The sequence below is a fragment of the Coregonus clupeaformis genome, chromosome 18 (genome assembly GCF_020615455.1).
Source record: "Coregonus clupeaformis isolate EN_2021a chromosome 18, ASM2061545v1, whole genome shotgun sequence".
Lineage (NCBI taxonomy): Eukaryota > Metazoa > Chordata > Actinopteri > Salmoniformes > Salmonidae > Coregonus > Coregonus clupeaformis.
The window spans coordinates 9921943-9948317 of record NC_059209.1 but is presented as its reverse complement, the minus strand read 5'-3'; the positions used below and the strand labels follow the sequence as shown (position 1 = coordinate 9948317).

The window sequence follows — 26375 nt, the reverse complement described above, 5'->3', positions numbered from 1 at the left end:
CTGCACCTAATAAGTGTAAACCACAGTACGTTGTGAATCAATTATTAATTGCATTGCAAAAAGTTTCAATCATGGGATATTTACTGTCCATAAGATGCAAGCTACTTGGATCAACAGCGGTCCAACTTGCTCTTCTTTCAGAAAACCTATCCTGCACTATTACACAATTGTATAGTATGAAACCAGGTTCAATGCAAACACATAGGCATTAAATGATTCAATACTTTATTGAGTTGCAAAAAGGAGAAAAAAAACTCTCAAACACTGATTAAAATCAAGAGAAAATGATTTGATAAGACAAGATCATTTAAAACACTGTATACAGACAAGAAAAAAATACACAATTTCAGAATAACCATCATATTGTATATAAGAATATTCTGTTCAGTTTGTTTTACAAACCACTACTAAGGTATGATTTTCAAATACTGTAGCAGCCAAGACATAAGGGCACACCTCCAGTGAGGGTAGAGGAATGTAATAAATAAATAATTAATTTTCTCAAACAAGCCACATCAATGACATTCATTTAAAACAAGGAAACAAAAAAAAGAGTTAACGCCAAAGGAATTCACACAGTACCTTCATGATCTTTGTTTTGATTTTGGTAAACAAATTGCATCGTAAACATTGGTCAACTTCTGCACAGTGGGTCTTGCCGCTATTTGAAGGAGGGTAAGTTTGGCACTTTTATGCTGATGTCTCCAATGTTGATGTTTCTGGGCATTTCGGGGAGGTTCATGTTCTTTACGGCAGATACAGCACGAGCAGGTGCACCTGCAATCCCAGCCTACACACAAAACACACAGAGTTAAGAGTCACCAGAAACGCTTACAAACATATTGCACATTACAACTGTCACACAACCAGACACTGGGACACACAACACCACAGGGACACACAACCCCACAGTACTAAATACAAAGCACTATACGGAGACAGTCACCAACAGACAAAATGCAAAGCATCGACTATTAACAGATGTGTGCAAATGTACATTCAAATGCCTAGCTTCATATGCACATGCATTATTTGGTTAATTTATGATTTACATCACAACCAGAGCCAATTATGAATCAACTGAGAACATAGTGCTACATTCATAGATGTTGAAACATTCAATAATATTGACTTTTAAAAGATGGAGGCAGCATTGCTTGAAAAGTGAACCCACCAAATTCTTGAGGACTGATAAGGATAAAAATGCAAGGAGAGAATTGGGTGAAACAGAAAAAAAAATTGAATTTGATATGAGAAGGAAATGAAGCTATAGATATGTATAGAATGTTTATAGAATTTCGAAAACCTAATTTGAACATGTGACTGAAGTGAAATGTCTTATTTATGTGTCCTAGGAAAGAGGAACGAACTAGCGCAATTTCAGATGGCCTAATGGAAATTATATCACATTACACTAAGATTTATTTAGCTACTTACTTACATATACTGTATTTATGTGAACATTTCTTACAGATTAAATCGTTCTCTGTGAAATATAACACCATTATGACAATTCAGAATGGTTTCGTAGTCCTTTTTCTAGCCATTCCTAAAGTACAATAAACAGACTGTTTTACTGAAATTGGATTAAAAAATTTAGGAACTTTCCAAGGATATACAGTGCATTCGGAAAGTATTCAGACCCCTTCCCTTTTTCCACATTTTGGTACGTTACACCCTTATTCTAAAATCGATTAAATATTTTTTTCCCTCATCACACACACAATACCCCAAAATGACAAAGCGAAAAAAGTTTTTTTGAAATGTGTGCAAATGTATTAAAAACATAAATACCTTCTTTACATAAGTATTCAGACCCTTTCCTACGAGACTAGAAATTGAGCTCAGGTGCATCCTGTTTCCATTGATCATCCTTGAGATGTTTCTACAACTTGATTGGAGTCGACCTGTGGCAAATTCAATTGATTGACATGACTTGGAAAGGCACACACCCGTCTATATTAGGGCTGTGGCAGTCACAAAATCTTGTCAGCCGGTGATTGTCAAGCAAATACCTGCCGGTCTCACGGTAACTGACCGTTAATTAAACACATTTAGCATCTCCTGGCTTCCACACATAGCCTACAAGCCACTGATGCAGACCTTTGGAAAATCTACATTTTAAAAAGTCTAATAAATCCATGTAATATAGCCTACACCTACACAATAAATCCATTATGTATTTTAGACACCTCTCACTCACATGGCTCTCCATCACGTGATCGGTTCTTTCTCACAGGCTACAAGTGAAGACTGACACATCGTGGACAAAACTGCCCAAATCATTATCCAATTCCAAGGTGCATATTGAAGAATTTGGAAGAACTGTCCACATTTACTTTTCGTCAGCCAACAAGATGAGTAGGCCTAACGTAAAGAAAAAGCACTAGACTATGTCAATATACTATCCCCCATACTACAAAAGTTGACCTATTCTGTGCGATAAATAAATATTCCAAACATAGTCTGGGACAGTTGTGGGATGCGATAGATCCCAAATTAATGCAACCACTAGCATCAAAAAAATGTGTTTAAGCAATGAGACTGACGCAACAGATCTAATAGTTTATCAACATTTTAAGCTAAACTGTCTGGCTATTTCTTCACCTTATAAGCACAGCAATGAGCACACAGCAGTAGGCTAAAAGCGCAAATGTTCCATTAGCGGGAAAACACCATTATCAAAAGTGACCGCAAATGCGATTATGCATGTAATGCTTTTATTACAAAAGGTGCATTTTTATGGTAAAAATTATCTTCCCCAAACATGAAACTCACGCGCTACTTATGTATGCCAATCCGCTTTACAAGGGGTGTAGAGCCTGAATGTGGTTAATTTTAAGAAGTTATTTGGCCACTTTAGTTGTGATACAAACCTTATCAAAACATATAGGCCTATGGGCTAGACTACATGAGGTGTGTGATCCTGATTTGAAAAATATCATTCACAAGTGGTAATATATGATTCACAAGTGATAGGCTAATATTGTCACCCATCACACTACTCTTGATTTAATCTTAGTCTTTACATATACTAAATCATATGTTATATTTGTTTTGATTTAGAACCTGGACTTCCTGACGGGCCGCCTCCAGGTGGTAAGGGTAGGTAACAACATCTGCCACGCTGATCCTCAACACGGTGGCCCCTCAGGGGTGGGTGCTCAGTCCCCTCCTGTACTCCCTGTTCACCCATGACTGCATGGCCAGGAACAACTCCAACACCATCATCAAGTTTGCGGACGACACAACAGTGGTAGGCCTGATCACCGACAACGATGAGACAGCCTATAGGGAGGAGGTCAGAGACCTGGCAGTGTGGTGCCAGGATAACAACCTCTCCCTCAATGTGACCAAGACAAAGGAGATGATTGTGGACTACAGGAAAAAAATAAGAGGACTGAGCATGCCCCCATTCTCATTGAAATGGGCTGTAGTGGAACAGGTTGAGAGCTTCAAGTTCCTTGGTGTCCACATCACCAACAAACTATCATGGTCCAAACACATCAAGACAGTCGTGAAGAGGGCATGACAAAGCATATTCCCCCAGGAGACTGAAAAGATTTGCCATGGGTCCTCAGATCCTTAAAAAGTTATACAGCTGCACCAGAGAGCATCCTGACTGGTTGCATCACTGCCTGGTATGGCAACTGCTCGGCCTCCGATCGCAAGGCACTACAGAGGGTACAGCCCAGTACATCACTGGGGCCAAGCTTCCTGCCATCCAGGACCTCTATACCAGGCGGTGTCAGAGGAAGGCCCTAAAAATGGTCAAAGACTCCAGCCACCCTAGTCATAGACTGTTCTCTATGCTACCGCACGGCAAGCGGTACCGGAGCGCCAAGTCTAGGTCCAAAAGGTTTCTTAACAGCTTCTAGCCCCAAGCCATAAAGACCCCTGAACAGCTATTCAAGGCTACCCAGACTATTTGGATAGAAATGTTGCGCAACATGAGCTCTCATGAGTGTTTGATTAGATTTGATTACATTTGCATTGATGACCATCAGCAGCATCAGAGCTTGGAGAAGCCTAATTACCGTGACTAAACGGTTACGTGGAATATGACTGCCTTCATGACCGTCAGTGTGGCGGTAATACGGTCACCATAACAGCCCTAGTCTATATAAGGTCCCACAGTTGACAGTGCATGTCTGAGCAAAAACCAAGCCATTAGGTCGAAGGAATTGTCCGTAGAGCTCCGAGACAGGATTGTGTCAAGGCACAGATCGGGGAAGGGTACCAAAAAAATCGGCAGAATTGAAGGTCCCAAGAACAAAGTGGCCTCCATCATTCTTAAATGGAAGAAGTTTGGAACCACCAAGACTCTTCTTAGAGCTGGTCGCCCGGCCAAACTGAGCAATCAGGGGAGAAGGTCCTTGGTCAGGGAGGTGACCAAGAACCCAAATGGTCACTGACAGAGCTCCAGAGTTCCTCTGTGGAGATGGGAGACCCTTCCAGAAGGACAACCATCTCTGCAGCACTCCACCAATCAGGCCTTTATGGTAGTGTGGCCAGACGGAACCCACTGCTCAGTAAAAGGCACATGACAACCCGCTTGGAGTTTGCCAAAAGGCACCTAAAAGGACTCTGACCATGAGAAACAAGATCCTCTGGTCTGATGAAACCAAGATTGAACTCTTTGGCCTGAATGCCAAGCGTCACGTCTGGAGGAAACCTGGCAACATCCCTATGGTGAAGCATGGGGGTGGCAGGGACTGGGAGACTAGTCAGGATCGATGGAAAGATGAATGGAGCAAAGTACAGAGAGATCCTTGATGAAAACCTGCTCCAGAGCGCTCAGCACTTCAGACTGGGGTGAAGGTTCACCTTCCAACAGGACAACGACCCTAAGAACACAACCAAGATAATGCAGGAGTGGCTTTGGGACAAGTCTCTGAATATCGTTGAGTGGCCCAGCCAGAGCCCGGACTTGAATCTGATTGAACATCTCTGGAGAGACCTGAAAATAGCTGTGCAGCGACGCTCCCCATCCAACCTGACAGAGCTTGAGAGGATTTGCAGAGAAGAATGGGAGAAACTCCCCAAATACAGGTGTGCCAAACTTGTAGCGTCATACCCAAGAAGACTCCAGGCTGTAATCGCTGCCAAAGGCTGTAACGTAACAAAACGTGGAAAAAGTCAAGGGGTCTGAATACTTCCGAATGCACTGTACTCTAATATATTAGAACTGTAACAACTCAGTGGAAACTGTACACACACTGAGGTAAGGACTTACTAGTTGTATCGGGGGAGACTAGGTTAACAGGGCTGACTTGTTTGTAATGGGGGTGACAAGGTTCAGTGTTTGTAAAATATGACTATGTTCAATCTAATGTTTGATTATTAAAATGTACATAAAAGATTATAGCGACAGCTATTCAATGTTGTGAGAGTTATTTCCATGGTATTACCTAATGACATCATCCATGTGGGGAATTGTTGTAATACTGCATCACAAAAATGGGTCTACTCTATGGCATACTGAAGAAAACGGAGGTAACACACTAAAGCAGTGAATTTCAAAGCATTGTTCAATATAAAACCAAACAAAAACATTATCCAATATACACCGAGTGTACAAAACCTTAGGTTTACCTGCTTTTTCCATGACATACACTGACCAGGTGAAAGCTATGATCCCTTATTGATGTCACTTGTTAAATCCACTTCAAATCAGTGTAGGTTAAAGAAGGACTTTTAAGCCTTGAGACACAGATTGTGTATATGTGCCATTCAGCAACGCTGCTGGGTTTCACACATAACAGTTTCCCATGTGTATCAAGAATGGTCCACCACCCAAAGGACATCCAGCCAACTTGACAACTGTGGGAAGCATTGGAGTCAACATGGGCCAGCATCCCTGAGGAACGCTTTCGACACCTTGTAGAGTCCATGCCCTGATGAATTGAGGCTGTTCTGAGGGCAAAAAGGGGTGCAACTCAATATTAGGAAGGTGTTCCTAACGTTTTGTACAATGTGTAATTTGAGATGCAAAACAAATTGATTGAAATGTCAATAGTGTAAATTCTGACAAAAATAACTAATTGACATTGTGAATTCACATTTCCTATGGATAACATGTTGATCTCTAGATTGCATTTGAAAATCACTGCTGTTAGAGATCCACCCACTGAATCTTGAACAGTCGAACCCAAAAATTAAGATTCAACCAGCTTCTAGACTTTCAGTTAATAGGCTAAAGTTTCTAGTTCTGAAAATGAGTTTAACTAGGCATCTCTTTTAGAGAACTACCATAGGAAGGGTTGCAAATATGAAACAGTAGCAATCAGTAGCTTTTATGTCTAAATAACTGGTTCAGACATTTTTCTGTATTATAGGCAGTCATTGGAATCGATAACAGATATGCGCACATGATTTTCATTTCATCCTCTATAATTGTGCACACAGGGTCAGTTCAAGTGTGTCCTTCATACTGTTTGCTGCCATCAAGTTGAGCGGCAATACAGAGTGGCTACTGTACTTCAAAACGTGAAGAACCCTGGGCTTTTACTGACCTTGGCAACTAGTCAACTAAATTATGTAGCCTACACTTTGTGACAACTCAAGGGAGACAAATTAGACTTGCTCCTAGCTGGTTGCCCAAAGGCCTAGGTTTCTGGTCAAGTACTCAGTCACACATAGCTATGTTAAAAATCACACTGTACTACGTTCCACAGGTCTCCCCATAGAGGCATTACTGGTGTGTACTAAGCACTAAGCTGTGTCTGCCTGGGAAACCAAACCACTGGCTTGGAAGATGGTCTGTTGATTAATAAAACACTGATGTGTCTCAAACCAGGGGGGGAAAGCACATTTCAGATACGTAAACAGTGGTTTACGCGTGTCATAAAAGTAGTCTGATTAAATCTATAGGGCAGCAAAGCAGAGAGTGGTGACAAAGGACCAGTCGAGACACAGCAACAGCATGCTTGTGTGTTGTGTTTGGCTAGCAACCTAGCGAGGTGCGACTTGAATTTTCAGCGACGACACAGCTCTGTTACGGAAACAAACCCAGTGCCAGACAACACAGGTGCACGGACAGTATCATTGCACGTCTTCCTCTAGGGCAGCTAGCTACAGCTGGCCACCTGCATTTATTGACAAATGCTTCTTTATTGCTAAGCCTAGTTTGCACAGCTTTGGTATTGGTGCAATATCAAAAACATGATTTTCCTATGTTATATACAGTTTAAGTCGGAAGTTTACATACTCTTTAGCCAAATACATTTAAACTTAGTTTTCACAACTCCTGACATTTAATCCTAATAACAATTCCCTGTCTTAGGTCAGTTAGGATCACCACTTTATTTTAAGAATGTGAAATTTCAGAATAATAGTAGAGAGAATGATTTATTTCAGGGGGGTAGGCCTTGAAATACATCCACAGGTACACCTCCAATTGACTCAAATGATGTCAATTAGCCTATCAGAAGCTTCTAAAACCATTACATCATTTTCTGGAATTTTCTAAGCTGTTTAAAGGCACAGTCAACTTAGTGTATGTAAACTAATTACCCACTGGAATTGTGATACAGTGAAATAATCTGTCTGTAAACAATTGTTGGAAAAATGACTTGTGTCATGCACAAAGTAGATGTCCTAACCAACTTGCCAAAACTATAGTTTGTTAACAAGAAATGTGTGGAGTGGTTGAAAAACGAGTTTTAATGACTCCAACCTAAGTGTATGTAAACTTCCGACTTCAACTGTATATATTTCCACACTATGAGGTTAGAATAATACTGTGAAATTGTGAAAATTATGATAATGCCCTTTTAGTGTAAGAGCTGTGTGAAAAGACAAAAGCGCTGTCTGTTTTGGTGGGATACAGTTTTGGCCTGCCTGGTGAAATCACCAGGTGGTAAATTAGTTGATAGACCAATAAAAAAAGTGTGTCAAACCTCTCTGCCAATAATAGGTATTTTTCAGGTTTACCCCTCCCCACACAGACAGTCCTAGCAAAATTCTTGCTTGAGAAATTGCTCTTAGCTTCTTAGCAATTTGTTTATTTTTTACCATTTTAATTGAAAGAAAATCACAGTAAGGTACTTAATTGTTACCCAGAAATGGTTTTATATTGGAGATAAAAACAGCTGCATTGGGCCTTTCATTAAATACATCCCAATGATGAAAATATTTACTATCGCCATACCAATTTCCTAAATAGCCAAGTAATATGTGGTTTCATTGCTCTTTTGAAGTACCATTGATACATTTTAGGGTCTGCTGTAAAAAGATTTTGATGTTAGTGATGTCGTTTTGTTATTAAGTGGTCGGCCTATGGAGAACTACGGATAGTGTAAATAAATTTGGGAAGTTACAGTATTTGGTTGGAAATTTAGCAGTACCTGTGTCTACCTGTCCTGTCTGGGAGACTGAAAGATAAATGTCTGTAAAGAGAGAAGAATGGAAAGAACTAGAAAGGGTCAGGGGAAAAGAGGAATGAGGAATGTTGTTAAAGCAGATCAAATTAATTACAGTATATATAAATTGAAAGTGATAAGACCTATCGTAGACCGCATTCATAGACTGCACTGAGAGAGGCCTCAACACCTCCAAAGGCATAGCAACACTTCTGCTGTTTCATACTGATGAGCTGGTTGAGCATGTTAAAGTGAACTAAATCCAGCATATCATTCTTCACCAATTTGTATTGACTTAACATTTTTTTTTTACACACTACTAGGAATGTATTTTGTTTACGTCATTCTTTATGGCTCTGAATTAGTGTTGAAGTTATGATTATGACTATGAGAACACTGCGGTCTAGGGTAGGTCCAAGAAGGAAAAGACGGAGCACATCTGATGTTTGTTGAACAGTCAAAGACTTGGCGTACAATACACTACTGATTCCATTTAATCAACCACACAATACGGCCCAAAGTTGTTACCAAAGCATGGTTTCCATTGTTAGATACAGCAAAATTGCAACAGTGAGGTAAAATCTGTAAATGTTAGCCAAGGGTGCAGCACCAATTTGAAATAAAGATAAGTTAACAGCAAGTTACACATCCGTAGGACTTTTGAGTCACACCATGTAACCTTACATTGTGCAGTAAGCAAACAAAACCTAAAATATATCCTCAAAATAACTTTGAAAATACATGTGGCTTTTCTTAAATATTTGACTTCATATCCGTTTATTTAACTGGAATATTTTGTGTGTGTGTCAATTTAAAATACACACAGAGTCATGTATTTAGATGGATCTGAATACACCTTGTCAAAAGTCATAATGGCATTGTTCTGCCAATGGCAATGATTCCATAAAATTATATCTGGCTGTAACAATCGGTTTTCATGAATAATTAAATTTAGAGACTGTATTCAAAGAGATCTGAGAACAAAGCAATGTCTAGGCCTTAATATCACAGACATTAAATGCTCAGCTCCAAGATATCTGCTCACAGATGTTAAAAGATCAGCTCAGGACATCTTTGACTTCAACGTCAAATTTCGTTAATTCAACATCCCTCTATGACCACAACTAACCATTCAACAGCCATAGAAACGCTACCACCACCTCGCCATTTAAGCAAATACGTCAACACGACATGTCCAGTCTGTAGAGTTGGATGAGCAATGCATCTCATGAGTGTGTGATTGTTGAGGATCAAGATTCCGCAGATGCATTGGACACTGTGTAAATTTAGATTCCAGAGAAGAGACAATCGGTGTCTGTGATGATGATTATAACTTTGGGGTAAGAAGGAAGAGAAATGTCATTCTGTGTGGTGACGCAGTGCAGTAGCGGAGGGCCAGAGAGCACAAACACTCAGTCAGGAGCATCACAAAGGCACTGGAAGGGCATGCAGGTTCCAGCATACACACATGCCTACACATACCTGGAGTATGAGAAGTCAGAAAGAAGTACTGCCACTCTTACCTCCGATTTCTCCATTTTGGTTTGGGCGTCCACCTGTGTGATGATCTCATTCATGTTGGTCTCCAGCACCATCCCTCCCATCACCATCTCTGCCAGTATATTGTGTACCTAAAGGTTCAATGCAAAATGTTCTATTTATAGGCTATTCTCAGACTGAGAAAACATACTATTACTGTTAACCAAAATATACAGTTGAAGTCGGAAGTTTACATACACCTTAGCCAAATACATTTAAACTCAGTTCTTCACAATTCCTGACATTTAATCCTAGTAAAAATTCCCTGTTTTAGGTCAGTTAGGATCACCACTTTATTTTAAGAATGTGAAATGTCAGAATAATAGTAGAGAGAATTATTTATTTTAGCTTTTATTTCTTTCATCACATTCCCAGTGGTCAGAAGTTTACATACACTCAATTCGTATTTGGTAGCATTGCCTTTAAATTGTTTAACTTGGGTCAAACGTTTTCGGTAGCCTTCCACCAGCTTCCCACAATAAATTGGGTGAATTTTGGCCCATTCCTCCTAACAGACCTGGTGTAACTGAGTCAGGTTTGTAGGTCTCCTTGCTCGCACACGCCTTTTCTGTTCTGCCCACACATTTTCTATAGGATTGAGGTCAGGGCTTTGTGATGGCCACTCCAATACCTTGACTTTGTTGTCCTTACGCCATTTTGCCACAACTTTTTAGTATGCTTGGGGTCATTGTCCATTTGGAAGACCCATTTGCGACCAAGCTTTAACTTCCTGACTGATGTCTTGAGATGTTGCTTCAATATATCCACATAATTTTCCTTCCTCATGATGCCATCCATTTTGTGAAGTGCACCAGTCCCTCCTGCAGCAAAGCACACCCACAGCATGATGCTGCCACCCCTGTGCTTCACGGTTGGGATGGTGTTCTTCGGCTTGCAAGTCTTCCCCTTTTTCCTCCAAACATAACAATGGTCATTATGGCCAAACAGTTCTATTTTTGTTTCATCAGACCAGAAGACATTTCTCCAAAAAGTACGATCTTTGTCCCCATGTGCAGTTGCAAACCGTAGTCTGGCTTCTTTATGGCGGTTTTGGAGCAGTGGCTTCTTCCTTGCTGAGCGGCCTTTCAGGTTATGTCGATATAGGACTCGTTTTACTGTGGATATAGATACTTTTGTACCTGTTTCCTCCAGCATCTTCACAAGGTCCTTTGCTGTTGTTCTGGGATTGATTTGCACCAAAGTACGTTCATCTCTAGGAGACAGAACGCGTCTCCTTCCTGAGCGGTTTGACAGCTGCGTGGTCCCATGGTGTTTATACTTGCGTACTATTGTTTGTACAGATGAAAGTAGAACCTTCAGAACCAGACTTGTGGAGGTCTACCATTTTTTTTCTTGGCTGATTTCTTTTGATTTTCCCATGATGTCAAGCAAAGAGGCACTGAGTTTGAAGGTAGGCCTTGATATACATCCACAGGTACCCCTCCAATTGACTCAAATGATGTCAATTAGCCTATCAGAAGCTTCTAAACCCATGACATCATTTTCTGGAGTTTTCCAAGCTGTTTAAAGGCACAGTCAACTTAGTGTATGTAAACTTCTGACCCACTGGAATTGTGATAGTGAATTATAAGTGAAATAATATGTCTGTAAACAATTGTTGGAAAAATTACTTGTGTCATGCACAGAGTAGATGTCCTAACCGACTTGCCAAAACTATAGTTTGTTAACAAGAAATTTGTGGAGTGGTTGAAAAACGAGTTTTAATGACTCCAACCTTAGAGTATGTAAACTTCCGACTTCAACTGTATGTTTTAGGGGGGGTTATTTTGTGTGCCTTATTTTGTGCACCCAGGGGGCCCCAGGACAGAGTTTGGGAAACCCTGCTCTACAGGATTATTTCATATTTATTATCATTGTTACATATTAAAGAGGCTAAACAAATGCGAACAGGAGATCAACAACCCTTGAAAACAAATGACCTGATGTGAGATATGCATGCAACCCTATCTATTGTCAAAACATTGGATGTACTAACAAATCACACACTCACATTTATACTAAACAAAAATATAAAATGCAACATGTAAAGTGTTGGTCCCATGGTTCATGAGCTGAAATAAAAGATTGCTGAAATTTTCCATAAGCACAAAAAGCGTAATTCTGTAAAATGTTGTGCACAAATTTGTTTACATCCCTGTTAGTAAGCATTTCTCCTTTGACAAGATAATCCATCCACCTGACAGGTGTGGCATATCAAGAAGCTATTTAAACAGCATGATCATTGCACAGGTGCATTGTGCTGGGGACAATAAAAGGCCACTAAAATGTGCAGTTTTGTTACACAACCCAATGCCACAGATGTCTCATGTTTTAAAGGAGCGTGCAATTGGAATGCTGACTACAGGAATGTCCACCAGAGCTGTTGCCAGAGAATTCAATGTTCATTTCTCTACCATAATCAGCCTCCAACGTCGTTTTAGAGAAATTGGCAGTACGTCCAACTGGCCTCACAACCGCAGACCACGTGTAACTACACCAGCCAAGGACCTCCACATCTGCCTTCTTCACCTGCGGGATCATCTGAGACCAGCCACCCAGACAGCTGATGAAACTGAGGAGTATTTCTGTCTGTAATAAAGCCCTTTTGCGGGGAAAAAACTAATTCAGACTGGCTGGGCCTGGTTCCCAAGTGGTTGGTTAAGTAATAAGTTAAAATAATTAAAGAGCAGCAGTAAAATAAAATAACACTAGGGAGGTTATATACAGGGGGTACCGATACAGAGTCAATGTGCGGGGGCACAGGTGAGACAAGATAATTGATGTAATATGTACATGAGGGTAGAGTTAAAGTGACTATGCATAGATAATAAACAGAGTAGCAGCAGCGTAAAAGAGGGGGTGGAGTGGGGTGGGGGGACAATACAAATAGTCCGGGTAGCCGTGATTAGCTGTTCAGGAGTCTTATGGCTTGGGGGTAGAAGCTGTTGAGAAGCCTTTTGGACCTAGACTTGGCGCTCCGGTCAGTGGCGGCTCCTGAAAAAAATCTCAGGGGGGGCCATTTTTCTGATGATTTAGGTGACCTACACACATTTTAAAAAGATATGTCCAGCAACAACATGAAGACAGGGGCAGCATATAAGTCAATACTGATATACACATTACTTGCTTCAAAAAGGCCTCATGGTTGAATTGGAAATATGTGCACCTGAGCAAGCAGGAGCTTTTGATAGAGGCTACTGAAAACATTGATGCAAGTTATTGGTAATAAGAAATTTTTATAGACTTCCATATTCTGCCCTCTTGTATAGATTTGTGAAAATGAACAGTGATAGACATTTTGCCTGAAAACAGAATTTGAAAATAATTTCTAGAAAAGGTAAACACAGCTATCTGTATGGCTTTGTAAATATGAACAACCATATTCTGGCCAATTGTATAGATTTGTAAAAAAAATTGTTTACTTTTTTTAAAAATGAAAAATAACTATTTTAAACAACATCAACTGTGAACTGATTTGGGCGTGTGTGTGTTAAAGAGACAGACAGGGAGGGACAAAGAGAGAGAGAGGCTACATTACTTGTACTGAAACTGTTCTCTTCTCTCTTTCAATGCAGCAAAGCGGTCAATGACTTTCTCATTGAAATCAGGCATGCTGAGGACTAGTTTACTAGTTACTTTTTAGCTTGCTGCATGATCAAATTCAGCTGATGCGCATAGCAATGCACGTAATGGCCTTTCTTGAAATGCTCACGCACCTTTTGCCTTCTCTCGCCTCATCACACTGGCTCCATCGTAAGCTTGCGCAATGAGTTTGACTTTCACGTCGTCGGCAAAAAGACCGTTCAGTCTCTCCAAAAGCACACTGGCGATTGAGACTGAGGTTGATTCCGAGATGGGAAGGAACTCAAAAAAGCGCTCCTGCACTTTGTGGTTGTCTCTGATGTGAACTTCTTTCAAAGAGACAATCGAGTTGCACTGAACGCTATAGCCATCTTGATAGTAGTACGTGAATTGATTGATGCTGCTACCCGCTCTTTTCTTAGTTACGTTCATGGTTACGTTACGTATGACGAAAGCGCGTAAGTGCAAGCCCTCAGAAACCCATAGAGATTGTATTGAAAGCTCTGAAATTTGAAAAAAATAGATTTTACATGGGAGTCTATGACAGACTTCTGGGCGATTTTCAACCTGACTGAAATCGCCCCAAAAGGGGGGGGGGCCATTTGAAGCACGACTTTAGCCTGATTGGACATTTAGTGGCAGTGTGGCACTGTGGCAGATCAGACGTCTAGATTACAACACTGATAACTACTGTTGCCGTGATATAATTGATTAGAAAAAAAATCCCTTCCTTTTCCCGTTTGGCAGTGCGTCGCCCATATCGCCCTATTGAACACACCGCCCCTGGCTCCGGTACCACTTGCCGTGCGGTAGCAGAGAGAACAGTCTATGACTAGGGTGGCTGCAGTCTTTGACAATTTTTAGGGCCTCTGACACCTCCTGGTATAGAGGTCCTGGATGGCAGGAAGCTTGGCCCCAGTGATGTACTGGGCCGTACGCACTACCCTCTGTAGTGCCTTGCGGTCGGAGGCCGAGCAGTTGCCATACCAGGCAGTGATGCAACCAGTCAGGATGCTCTCGATGGTGCAGCTCTAGAACTCTTTGAGGATCTGAGGACCCATGGCAAATCTTTTCAGTCTCCTGGGGAAATAGGCTTTGTCGTGCCCTCTTCACGACTGTCTTGATGTGTTTGGACCATGATAGTTTGTTGGTGATGTGGACACCAAGGAACTTGAAGCTCTCAACCTATTCCACTACAGCCCCGTTGATGAGAATGTGGGCGTGCTCAGTCCTCTTTTTTTCCCCTGTAGCCCACAATCATCTCCTTTGTCTTGATCACGTTGAGGGAGAGGTTGTTATCCTGGCACCACACTGCCAGGTCTCTGACCTCCTCCCTATAGGCCGTCTCATCGTTGTCGGTGATCAGGCCTACCACTGTTGTATCGTCGGCAAACTTAATGATGGTGTTGGAGTAGTGCCTGGCCACACAGTCATGGGTACAGGAGGTGACTGAGCACGCACCCCTGAGGGGCCACCGTGTTGAGGATCAGCGTGTCAGATGTGTTGTTACCTACCCTTACCACCTGGAAGCGGCCCGTCAGGAAGTCCAGGATCCAGTTGCAGAGGGAGGTGTTTAGTCCCACGGTCCTTAGCGATGAGCTTTGAGGGCACTATAGTGTTGTCAATGAATAGCATTCTCACGTAGGTGTTCCTCTTGTCCAGGTGGGAAAGGGCAGTGTGGAATACAATAGAGACTGCATCATCTGTGGATCTGTTGGGGCGGTATGCAAATTGAAGTGGGTCTAGGGTCTCTGGGATAAAGGTGTTGATATGAGCCATGACCAGCCTTTCAAAGCACTTCATGGCTACAGACCTGAGTGCTACGGGTTGGTAGTCATTTAGGCAGGTTATCTTAGTGTTCTTGGGCACAGGGACTATGGTGGTCTGCTTGAAACATGATGGTATTACAGTCAGGGACATGTTGAAAATGTCAGTGAAGACACTTGCCAGTTGGTCAACGCATGCTCGGAGTACGTGTCCTGGTAATCCATCTGGCCCTGTGGCCTTGTGAATTTTGACCTGCTTAAAAGTCTTACTCACATCGACTACGGAGAGCGTGATCAGATAGTCATCCGGAACAGCTGATGCTCTCATGCTTGCTTCAGTGTTGATTGCCTCGAAGCGAGCATAGAAGTGATTTAGCTCGTCTGGTAGGCTCGTGTCACTGGGCAGCTTGCGACTGTGCTTCCCTTTGTAGTCTGTGATAGTTTGCAAGCCCTGCCACATCCAACGAGGGTCGGAGCCAGTGTAGTACGATTCAATCTTAGTCCCGTATTGACTCTTTGCCTGTTTGATGGTTCGTCGGAGGGCATAGCGGGATTTCTTATAAGCGTCCCGCTCCTTGAAAGCGGCAGCTCTACCCTTTAGCTCAGCGCGGATGTTGCCTGTAATCCATGGCTTCTGGTTGGGGTATGTACGTACGGTCACTGTGGGGACGACGTCATCGATGCACTTATTGATGAAGCCAGTGACTGATGTGGTGTACTCCTCAATGCCATCGGAAGAATCACGGAACATATTCCAGTCTGTGCTAGCAAAACAGTCCTGTAGCTTAGCATCTGCGTCATCTGACCACTTCCTTATTAACCGAGTCACTGGTGCTTCCTGCTCCAGTTTTTGCTTATAAGCAGGAATCAGGAGGATAGAATTATGGTCAGATTTGCCAAAAGGAGGGCGAGGGAGAGCTTTGTACGCGTCTCTGTGTGTGGAGTAAAGGTGGTCTAGAGTTTTTTTTCCTCTGGTTGCACATTTAACATGCTGGTAGAAATGAGGTAGAACGGATTTAAGTTTCCCTTCATTAAAGTCCCCGGCCACTAGGAGCGCTGCGTCTGGATGAGCGTTTTCCTGTTTGCTTATGGCCTTATACAGCTCATGCAGTCTTAGTGCCAGCATCGGTTTGTGGTGGTAAATAGACAGCTACGAAAAATATAGATAAAAACTCTTGGTAAATAGTGTGGACTACAGCTTATCATGAGATAGCCTCGAGCAAAACCTCAAGACTTCCTTAATATTAGATTTCGTGCACCAGCTGTTGTTTACAAATATACACAGACCATCCCCCCTTGTCTTACCGGAGTCAGCCGTTCTATCCTGCCGATGTAGCGTATATCCCGCCAGCTGTATGTTATCCATGTCGTCGTTCAGCCACGACTCGGTGAAACATAAGATATTCCAGTTTTTAATGTCCCGTTGGTAGGATATCCGTGATCGTAGGTCGTCTATTTTGCTTTCCAATGATTGTACATTGGCTAATAGGACTGATGGTAGAGGCAGATTACTCGCTCGCCGTCGGATCCTTACAAGGCACCCAGACCTACGTCCACGATATCTCCGTCTCTTTCTCATGCGAATGATGGGGATTTGGGCCTTGTCGGGTGTCTGTAGAATATATTTTGCGTGCATCTCGTTGATGAAAAAAATATTTCATCCAATACGAGGTGAGTAATCGCTGTCTTGATATCCAGAAGCACTTTTTGGTCATAAGAGACAGTGGCAGAAACATTATGTACAGAATAAATTACAAATAATCCGAAAAAACACACATAATAGCACAATTGGTTAGGGGGCCGTAAAACGGCAGCCATCTTCTCCGGCACCATTATTATTCTCAGTAAAAAAAACAGTAAAATCGTTGAAATTGTTGCATGTTGCATTTATATTTTTGTTCAGTATATAACGGTTTTGTTTAAGTAGATTGCTGCGGTCACAATTATCTCGCTTTCGCTTTGCTCATATTACTCTCTGTACACATGAATATCAACGGCATCGCTGTGCGTGAAATGCTGCAACCTGTACAAAAAGTCTGTAATATCATGCTTCGCTGCCACACTTGGCTAGACATTCACGATAGATTTTCTTGTGACAAGAGCCAGCAGGGTCGAAGCATTGTCACAGGGATATCATCAAGATGACGCTGAGAGACACAGCCACCCTGTTTCCACAAGGATTTCGCTGCATTCAAGCATTTTGATGCACCCGCTAAAACATCTGCTAAACTGTGTAAGCGACCAACTTTGATTTGACAGGGGAGATTAATTCACCTAGACAGCCTTATAGTAAACAAATGACACTATAGCACAGTGAGTTTCTATGGGAAGTCACACATTCATTGTGAGCATTAAATGCAGCTGTTTGGGGCAAGGTTGACTCTTACATTCTTGGTATAGTAAATATTAAAATTAAGGGTGAAATAATAGGATATAGTTGATAAAATAATTCTCTACCTTGTCCACGTGGAAAATTAAGTCAAGTTCACAGACATTCTCAAAGCATTTGTCCAGCGTTTCCACAAACACCTGTGGAGAGACGATCACATTCACTGAACAGTGTAATCATCTACCGTCCACCAAAAACTAAGATTGTGGTACCAAACGGTCGTAGTTGAACAATATATTGTTTTAAAGACTTTGGAAATATTACCTGGATAAGGTCTAGGATGCCAAGCTCACTCTCAGAGGAATCGACGCAGAATACGAAGTAGAGCGTGGCATAGTGTCTGTAGATGAGCTTGTTCTCCGACCCACCTATCAACCTAACGACACAAAAACAAAATGAAGGGACAATCGAAACCTTCTCTGAACAGGGTTGTATTCATTAGCGCAAACCGTAGCAAAACCTTTGCAATTAAAATGTGTTATTTATTGGTCAAATTCAGGTAGGTTCTGGCTCGTTTCAGCCCGTTTGCTTCCGTTTGGTGTCTAGTAAATACACCCCAGTTGGTGTGCATTTGCCTGGGATCTGTGAAGACTGGCATGCATGTGGAAGTGAGCCAAGGTTGGTTAACAGAGATCAATGCAACAACAAGACATCTGCCCTGTGTGCTTACACTACAAACTGACACTTCAGCAGCACTGTCTCCTAGTACTTCACCTCTACATCGGAACAACAGTCCACACGACAAGGGGAACACACTCACATGACACCAATCAATGCATGGGATAGTACCGTGTCATGTTCATTACCCAACACACACATTCTATAATGTGAAACACAGCCAAACATGCTGGTATGTGAAACACAGCCAAACATGCTGGTATGTGAAACACAGCCAAACATGCTGGTATGATGAACAAGTAAAAGGGTCAGCAGACTGTTTTGTCCAAAAGATTGACTTGGTCACGTGTCCAGGCCAAGTACAGAAGCCTTGAACAATCTTTGTAAGGCAAAAACACGTTGACCTGAATCTGCTTGAGCAACATCATATTTGTTGATGAGCCTAAGCAGTAGCAACAATCATATACCAGGGATCCCAGTGGTGTATTCACTAGGAACCAAACAGAAAAAAGCAAACGGGCCGAAACAGAGGGAGACTAACCTGAACTTGTCCAATAAGAAAGGCTAATTCTCAAAGCAAAACGTTTCCCGTTGCAAAACATTTTGCTACAGTGTGCACTAATGAATACACCCCAATTGTATTATCCTCTGTTGTGTGAGAGGAGGTTCCACAACGCAATAGCCTGCTTCATGAATGATGAATTCATATTTAACTATTCATGATGATCCAATTTCTCTCCCTCCAGCTAGCCACCATCTGATACCAGGCTCCCCCTCTGTCCCTTAGCTCTCCCATGTAGTGCAATGTGTCATGTGATATTGCATCATGAAAAGCTGATTCTACTCATGGAGCGTTTTGTTGAGCAGCCCACATCATCAGATCAAATCGTTGGTTTGTAGCAGTTGTATATATGTACATGAAATTGAAAGATTATGCATTTCATTGTTACATGAGCAGGAAATGTTAAGATAAAGCCTTCTACATCAATAGGGTCCAGCACGTGGGGGGTTATGGTTTTCAGTACTTGTGGACAGTTTACGACATCTTAAAGAAATCTCTTACATTCCACCTTCTAGGAAATTGCAGACGTTCTCATCTCTTTTGGATACCAGATGAAATGTTTCTCTGATGATTTGTTGTTCTGTGTCTTCACTCTGTGGAACAAACAGTACAAACACAGTCAGTGTGGATGAGAAAACAAAAATGTTAAGCTTTTGGTATAGGTCTGCAGAACATTTATGCTTAAAACTAACCAATCTTTTTTCTGATAATATACTGATGGCTGAGACTACCATATTTTCACACTTATAAACTGGAAAAGTAGCAGTACATCCAGTGGTCACATAACCATGCTTTTTTTGAGGAACTGAAAGCAGTTAAGTCCCTCTCAATGTACTACCCTCAATGTGCTTTCCTGAATCTAGGACCAAGAAAATATATTCAAAATAGTTTCTGAAGTTGTGTTATTGTCTGTTAGACTAATGGTCAAATATGGCAGTTTTTTCAAGTTTCTGAAAAGTTTGGGAGATACAAGGTTTTCAGACAGCAAATGTATGTGGACACCTGCTCGTCAAACATCTCATTCCAAAAATCATGGGCATTAATATGGAGTTGGTCCCCCCTTTGCTGCTATAACAGCCTCCACTCTTCTGGGAAGGCTTTCCAATATATGTTGGAACATTGCAGTGGGGACTTGCTTCCATTCAGCCACAAGAGCATTAGTGAGGTTGGGCACTGATGTTGGGCGATTAGGCCTGGCTCACAGTCAGCGTTCCAATTCATCCCAAAGGTGTTCGATGGGGTTGAGGTCAGGGCTCTGTGCAGGACAGTCAAGTTCTTCCACACCGATGTCGACAAACCATTTCTGTATTGACTTCGCTTTGTGCATGGGGGCATTGTCATGCAAAAACAGGAAAGGGCCTTCCCCAAACAGTTGTCACAAAGTTGGAAGCACAGAATCATCTAGAATGTCATTGTACGCTACAGTGTTAAGATTTCCCTTCACTGGAACTAAGGGGCCTAGACCATTATTCCTCCTCCACCAAACTTTACAGTTGGCACTATGCATTCGGGCAGGTAACGTTCTCCTGGCATCCGCCAAACCCAGATTCGTCCGTCGGACAGCCAGATGGTGAAGTGTGATTCATCACTCCAGAGAACGCGTTTCCACTGCTCCAGAGTCCAATGACGGCGAGCTTTACACCACTCCAGCCGACGCTTCGCATTGCGCATGGTGATCTTAGGCTTGTGTGCGGCTGCTCGGCCATGGAAACCCATTTCATGAAGTTCCCAACGAACAATTATTGTGCTGACATTGTTTCCAGAGGCAGTTTGGAACTCGGTAGTGAGTGTTGCAACTGAGGACAGATGATTTCTACACTCTGTGCGCTTCAGCACTCGGCGGTATCGTTCTGTGAGCTTGTGTGGCCTACCACTTCGCGGCTGAGCCGTTGTTGCTCCTAGACGTTTCCACTTCACAATAACAGCACTTACAGTTGACCGAGGCAGCTCTGAACTCTTCAGTAAGGCCATTCTACTTCCAATGTTTGTCTATGGCGATAGAATGGCTGTGTGCTCGATTTTATACACCTGTCAGCAACGGGCGTGGCTGAAATAGCCGAATCCACTAATTTGAAGGGGTGTCCACAACACGTGTATATTTAATAGTATTTTTTTTTCACTTAGCTAGCTAGTTAGTTAAGCCTACTCAAAACACCCAGCTCAAAACAGAGAGAGACGCTATGTTAGTCATCTGGCTATGACTATCCAACACTGGAACTCTTCCAAGTCAAGGTAATCTTTTGGTTGTATTAATTTATTGCCACCGGGGCCCGCCGGTGTAACTGCTAAAGTGCTTGCTGTCAGTACACTGTACTGCATGATTGTGGAGGGTTTGCTAATGCGTTAGTTCTATTAGCTATGTCTACTATGATGTTAAATAATATGGTGACAACGATGTAGGCTGTGTGTAGCGGTTATGATATGAAGGCTTGGCATGGAAATGTTTTTTCGCCTGGTTACAGACAGTCGATGTGTTGTGCACTGAGGTCCACAAGTAAAGGGAAAAAGTGAGAGAGGAGGAGAGCGCAAAGATGCAGGTAGGAATTACAACGAGCAAAGTGATAATGGTGTTGGTATGTGGCTGCTATGAAAGTGAACTGTGTTTACGGTGATCAGGGGTTTTTCATTCCGCCAATTCTGTTGAAAAACGTTGCGGCTGGGTTCTGGGTTAAGAGATCAGTGTGTTAAGAAGGAATTGGATATCACAAAACTTGGGAGAAAATGCGGTAAACTTACAACTTATGTATAATTGTTGTGCAATTCATATCTATAGTGCATTCAGAAACTATTCAGACCCCTAGACTTTTTCCACATTTTGTTACAGCCTTATTCTAGAATGGATTCAATCTTTTTTTTTCTTCCCCCCCCACACAAAATACCCCATAATGACAAAGCAAAAACAAATGTTCTGCAAATGTATTACAAATAAAACTGAAATACCTTATTTACATAAGCATTCAGACCCTTTACTCAGTACTTAGTTGAAGCACCTTTGGCAGCGATTACAGCCTCAAGTCTTCTTGGGTACACCTGTACCTCTGTAGCTCAGCTGGTAGAGCACGGCGCTTGTAACGCCAAGGTAGTGGGTTCGATCCCCGGGACCACCCATACACAAAAAATGTATGCACGCATGACTGTAAGTCGCTTTGGATAAAAGCGTCTGCTAAATGGCATATTTTTTTATTTGGGGAGTTTCTCCCATTCTTCTCTGCAGATCCTCTCAAGCTCTGTCAGGTTGGATGGGGAGCGTCGCTGCACAGCTATTTTCAGGTCTCTCCAGAGATGTTCGATCGGGTTCAAGTCCAGGAGGAGGTGAGGGCTCTGGGAGTGTGGTGCCAGAGGCCCTTCTCCCCCGATTGCTCAGTTTGGCAGGGCGGCCAGCCGTAAAGAAGTCTTGGTGGTTCCAAACTTCTTCCATTTAAGAATGTTGGAAGCCACTCTGTTCTTGGGGACCTTCAATGCTGCAGAATTTTTTTTGCCTCGACACAATCCCGTCTCTGAGCTCTAGGGACAATTCCTTCGACCTCATGGCTTGGATTTTGCTCTGACATGCACTGTCAACTGTGGGACCTTATATAGACAGGTGTGTGCCTTGCCAAATCATGTCCAATCAATTGCATTTACCACAGGTGGACTCCAATCAAGTTGTAAAAATGTCAAGGATGATTCCTTTCATTATTTTTATCTGTCGTTACTGCGTAGGCTAATCTTTAGCGGCAAATACACACCAATTGCCTTTAAGGAACTTGTGCAAAAAAAGTTCACGTCGATCCACTGAAGCAAAAAGGACAATATCAGAGTTTAATTCAATAGGACAAAAGCTGCGAAATGGAAATGAATATAAATAGAAGTGAGGGCCAGAACACTAGTCTAACGTTTGGGAAAGATTTGGTGAAGTGGTAAAAGAGGATGATAGCAGTGCCACTATGTTGTGTGTGATGACAGGGTCTTGGCACGCCAAGGGAACTGTACTGTTCAGATGGGTTTCATCTAATAGTAGCCTAACTGAAATCTGGATACTGACTGTAGGTCTATAACCTCTCACATAGCCTAAGTTAATGTTAACTCCTGCAGAATTCAGCATTTTTTGCAGTAACAATATATACAAAATGTACATTTTGACTCAGTAAAAGGAGTGGAGAAATAGGATTTACAGTGAGGGAAAAAAGTATTTGATCCCCTGCTGATTTTGTACGTTTGCCCACTGACAAAGACATGATCAGTCTATAATTTTAATGGTAGGTTTATTTGAACAGTGAGAGACAGAATAACAACAAAAAAATCCAGAAACACGCATGTCAAAAATGTTATAAATTGATTTGCATTTTAATGAGGGAAATAAGTATTTGACCCCTCTGCAAAACATGACTTAGTACTTGGTGGCAAAACCCTTGTTGGCAATCACAGAGGTCAGACGTTTCTTGTAGTTGGCCACCAGGTTTGCACACATCTCAGGAGGGATTTTGTCCCACTCCTCTTTGCAGATCTTCTCCAAGTCATTAAGGTTTCGAGGCTGACGTTTGGCAACTCGAACCTTCAGCTCCCTCCACAGATTTTCTATGGGATTAAGGTCTGGAGACTGGCAAGGCCACTCCAGGACCTTAATGTGCTTCTTCTTGAGCCACTCCTTTGTTGCCTTGGCCGTGTGTTTTGGGTCATTGTCAGGCTGGAATACCCATCCACGACCAATTTTCATTGTCCTGGCTGAGGGAAGGAGGTTCTCACCCAAGATTTGACGGTACATGGCCCCGTCCATCGTCCATTTGATGCAGTGAAGTTGTCCTGTCCCCTTAGCAGAAAAACACCCCCAAAGCATAATGTTTCCACCTCCATGTTTGACGGTGGGGATGGTGTTCTTGCAGTCATATGCAGCATTCCTCCTCCTCCAAACACGGCGAGTTGAGTTGATGCCAAAGAGCTCGATTTTAGTCTCATCTGACCACAACACTTTCACCCAGTTCTCCTCTGAATCATTCAGATGTACATTGGCAAACTTCAGACGGGCCTGTATATGTGCTTTCTTGAGCAGGGGGACCTTGCGGGCGCTGCAGGATTTCAGTCCTTCACAGCGTAGTGTGTTACCAATTGTTTTCTTGGTGACTATGGTTCCAGCTGCCTTGAGATCATTGACAAGATCCTCCCGTGTAGTTCTGGGCTGATTCCTCACCGTTCTCATGATCATTGCAACTCCACGAGGTGAGATCTTGCATGGAGCACCAGCCGAGGGAGATTGACAGTTCATTTGTGTTTCTTCCATTTGCGAATAATTGCACCAACTGTTGTCACCTTCTCACCAAGCTGCTTGGCGATGGTCTTGTAGCCCATTCCAGCATTGTATAGGTCTACAATCTTGTCCCTGACATCCTTGGAGAGCTCTTTGGTCTTGGCCATGGTGGAGAGTTTGGAATCTGATTGATTGATTGCTTCTGTGGACAGGTGTCTTTTATACAGGTAACAAGCTGAGATTAGGAGTACTCCCTTTAAGAGTGTGCTCCTAATCTCAGCTTGTTACCTTAATAAAATACACTTAGGAGCCAGAAATCTTTCTGATTGAGAGGGGGTCAAATACTTATTTCCCTCATTAAAATACAAATCAATTTATAACATTTTTGACATGCGTTTTTCTGGATTTTGTTGTTGTTATTCTGTCTCTCACTGTTCAAATAAACCTACCATTAAAATTATAGAATGATCATATCTTTGTCAGTGGGCAAACGTACAAAATCAGCAGGGGATCAAATACTTTTTTCCCCCTCACTGTATTTTCTTCCAGCATCTTGAGAGAATGAATGCGCTGTTAGGGACCGTCTGTAAAGGTGGTGGTGCTATCTTTATCAGCATGATAAAAGCTGATAGTATTTCAAGCACATAAAATATGCATCCAAGCTGAACTGAAATCTTATCAAAAACATGTTGGGTTGTTTTAACAGCTTTTATGTTCCTTAAAACCGGTCAAACTGATGTCATTTGGAAGTTTTGCACAGAAAATCGTCCCTTTTTTTTTTTCCGGGGGGGGGCATTTTCTCCCGATCACTAAACGTCTTTGCTGCGCGAGAGAAGCAAGAGGAAAGAAAAAAACTACTTTACTGATGTCAACTAACGTTAGATTGGAGCATTCATTCTATCGATTTATGACATTCTGGTGAGCAAGGGTTTATTTAGTCTTCCAGGTAGTGCTGAGCTTATTTTTAGTTTTTTTAACCAACGGAACGACGTCGGCTCAATTATTTGAATTCAATTTCATTCCGTTTTTTTTTCTGTGAGCTCGATCTGCAGTTTCTGTAGAGATAAATCAGATCAAGCCTGAACTGTGCGATGTAGTAAGGAGTTGTAGTTTAACAGGCCAATATTCTACATAGTTTAGCGCAGAAAACATGGTAATTAACATAATCCATTGCACGCCATCTTAAACTTGTCCGGTCTGTGCGGAGCAAGACATGGAGACTGGGAAAATGCCCGTTCGAGAGGGATGGAAAGCCTGAAAATACATAACCTAAGTGATTGATAGATTGTATTCAGCAGTCATAAAAGTATGCCTTATTTACTTTGAACTACTCAAATTGTAATTGTCATACAGCAAGGCAGTAGCTCTAGAGATGAGATTATTTTATTATTTAATCAAATAAAAAACAAATAAAGTGAATAAAAACAGTGATAATTTTATTAGAATCAAACCGAAACCGAACAGGCAAAGGGTAAAGTGTACAAAACTTAGTCCACTGTGTCCATAACAGATTCTGTATTGAGATCAAATGTTTAATTGATGAGAACATTTGTAGAATGTCCATCTTCTCCCACTGCCAGCCACTAGGCTTCCTCTCCCCTCCATATTTGGTTATGAGTGGAAACGCCAACGGGATGCTTCACAGTTATACATCCAGTGAAATATCCGTCTCATTGTTCTATCTGTGACTTTACTACTATCCAAGATGGAAACCCTTCACACTAAATTGGCAGATCCGGGCACTGATAAGTGCCTAAACTGGAACACAGTGGATGTACAGTAACATGATATAAATGACAACAGAGTTCAGGATCTGAGCTGCACAGCGCAGTATGGGTTTTGACTGACAGCTGTTCTGAACTTGAGGTCCACACCTGACAAAAAGTTGACCCCATCCACACCGCAAAATAATGTTTGGTTGTCTTAGTGAAGGAAATGCTGTAAATTACGAGGACTATAGATATATATACATACATACACTACCGTTCAAAAGTTTGGGGTCACTTAGAAATGTCCTTGTTTTCAAAAGAAAATAAAAAAATTTGTCCATTAAAATAACATTGAATTGATCAGAAATACAGTGTAGACACTATTAATGTTGTAAATGGCTATTGTAGCTGGAAACGGCTGATTTTTAATGGAATATCTACATAGGCGTACAGAGGCCCATTATCAGCAACCATCAATCCTGTGTTCCAATGGCACGTTGTGTTTGCTAATCAAAGTTTATCATTTTAAAAGGCTAATTGATCATTAGAAAACCCTTTTGCAATTATGTTAACACAGCTGAAAACTGTTGTGCTGATTAAAGAAGCAATAAAACTGGCCTTCT

At 41.9% G+C, this 26375-nt stretch overlaps 1 protein-coding gene across 5 annotated transcripts in view; it reads right to left on the bottom strand.

Annotated features, from left to right (window-relative positions):
- Positions 1 to 211: 211 nt before the first annotated feature.
- Positions 212 to 26375, bottom strand: part of LOC121587498 (AP-3 complex subunit sigma-1-like) — a 29063-nt gene continuing 2899 nt past the window's right edge. Inside the window, exons 2-8 of one of the 5 annotated variants that reach the window (XM_041904484.2) lie at positions 19321 to 19412; positions 17904 to 18015; positions 17708 to 17779; positions 9887 to 9994; positions 8349 to 8416; positions 1175 to 1188; positions 212 to 790 (exon numbers count right to left, since the gene is read on the bottom strand). In XM_041904484.2, coding sequence (XP_041760418.1) covers positions 585 to 790; positions 1175 to 1188; positions 8349 to 8416; positions 9887 to 9994; positions 17708 to 17779; positions 17904 to 18015; positions 19321 to 19412 — 672 coding nt within the window. In that variant the 3' untranslated portion in view covers positions 212 to 584. The remainder of the gene's footprint in view (positions 791 to 1174; positions 1189 to 8348; positions 8417 to 9886; positions 9995 to 17707; positions 17780 to 17903; positions 18016 to 19320; positions 19413 to 26375) is intronic. The other 4 variants (XM_041904488.1, XM_041904486.2, XM_041904487.1 and 1 more) reach the window with 4 other exon arrangements.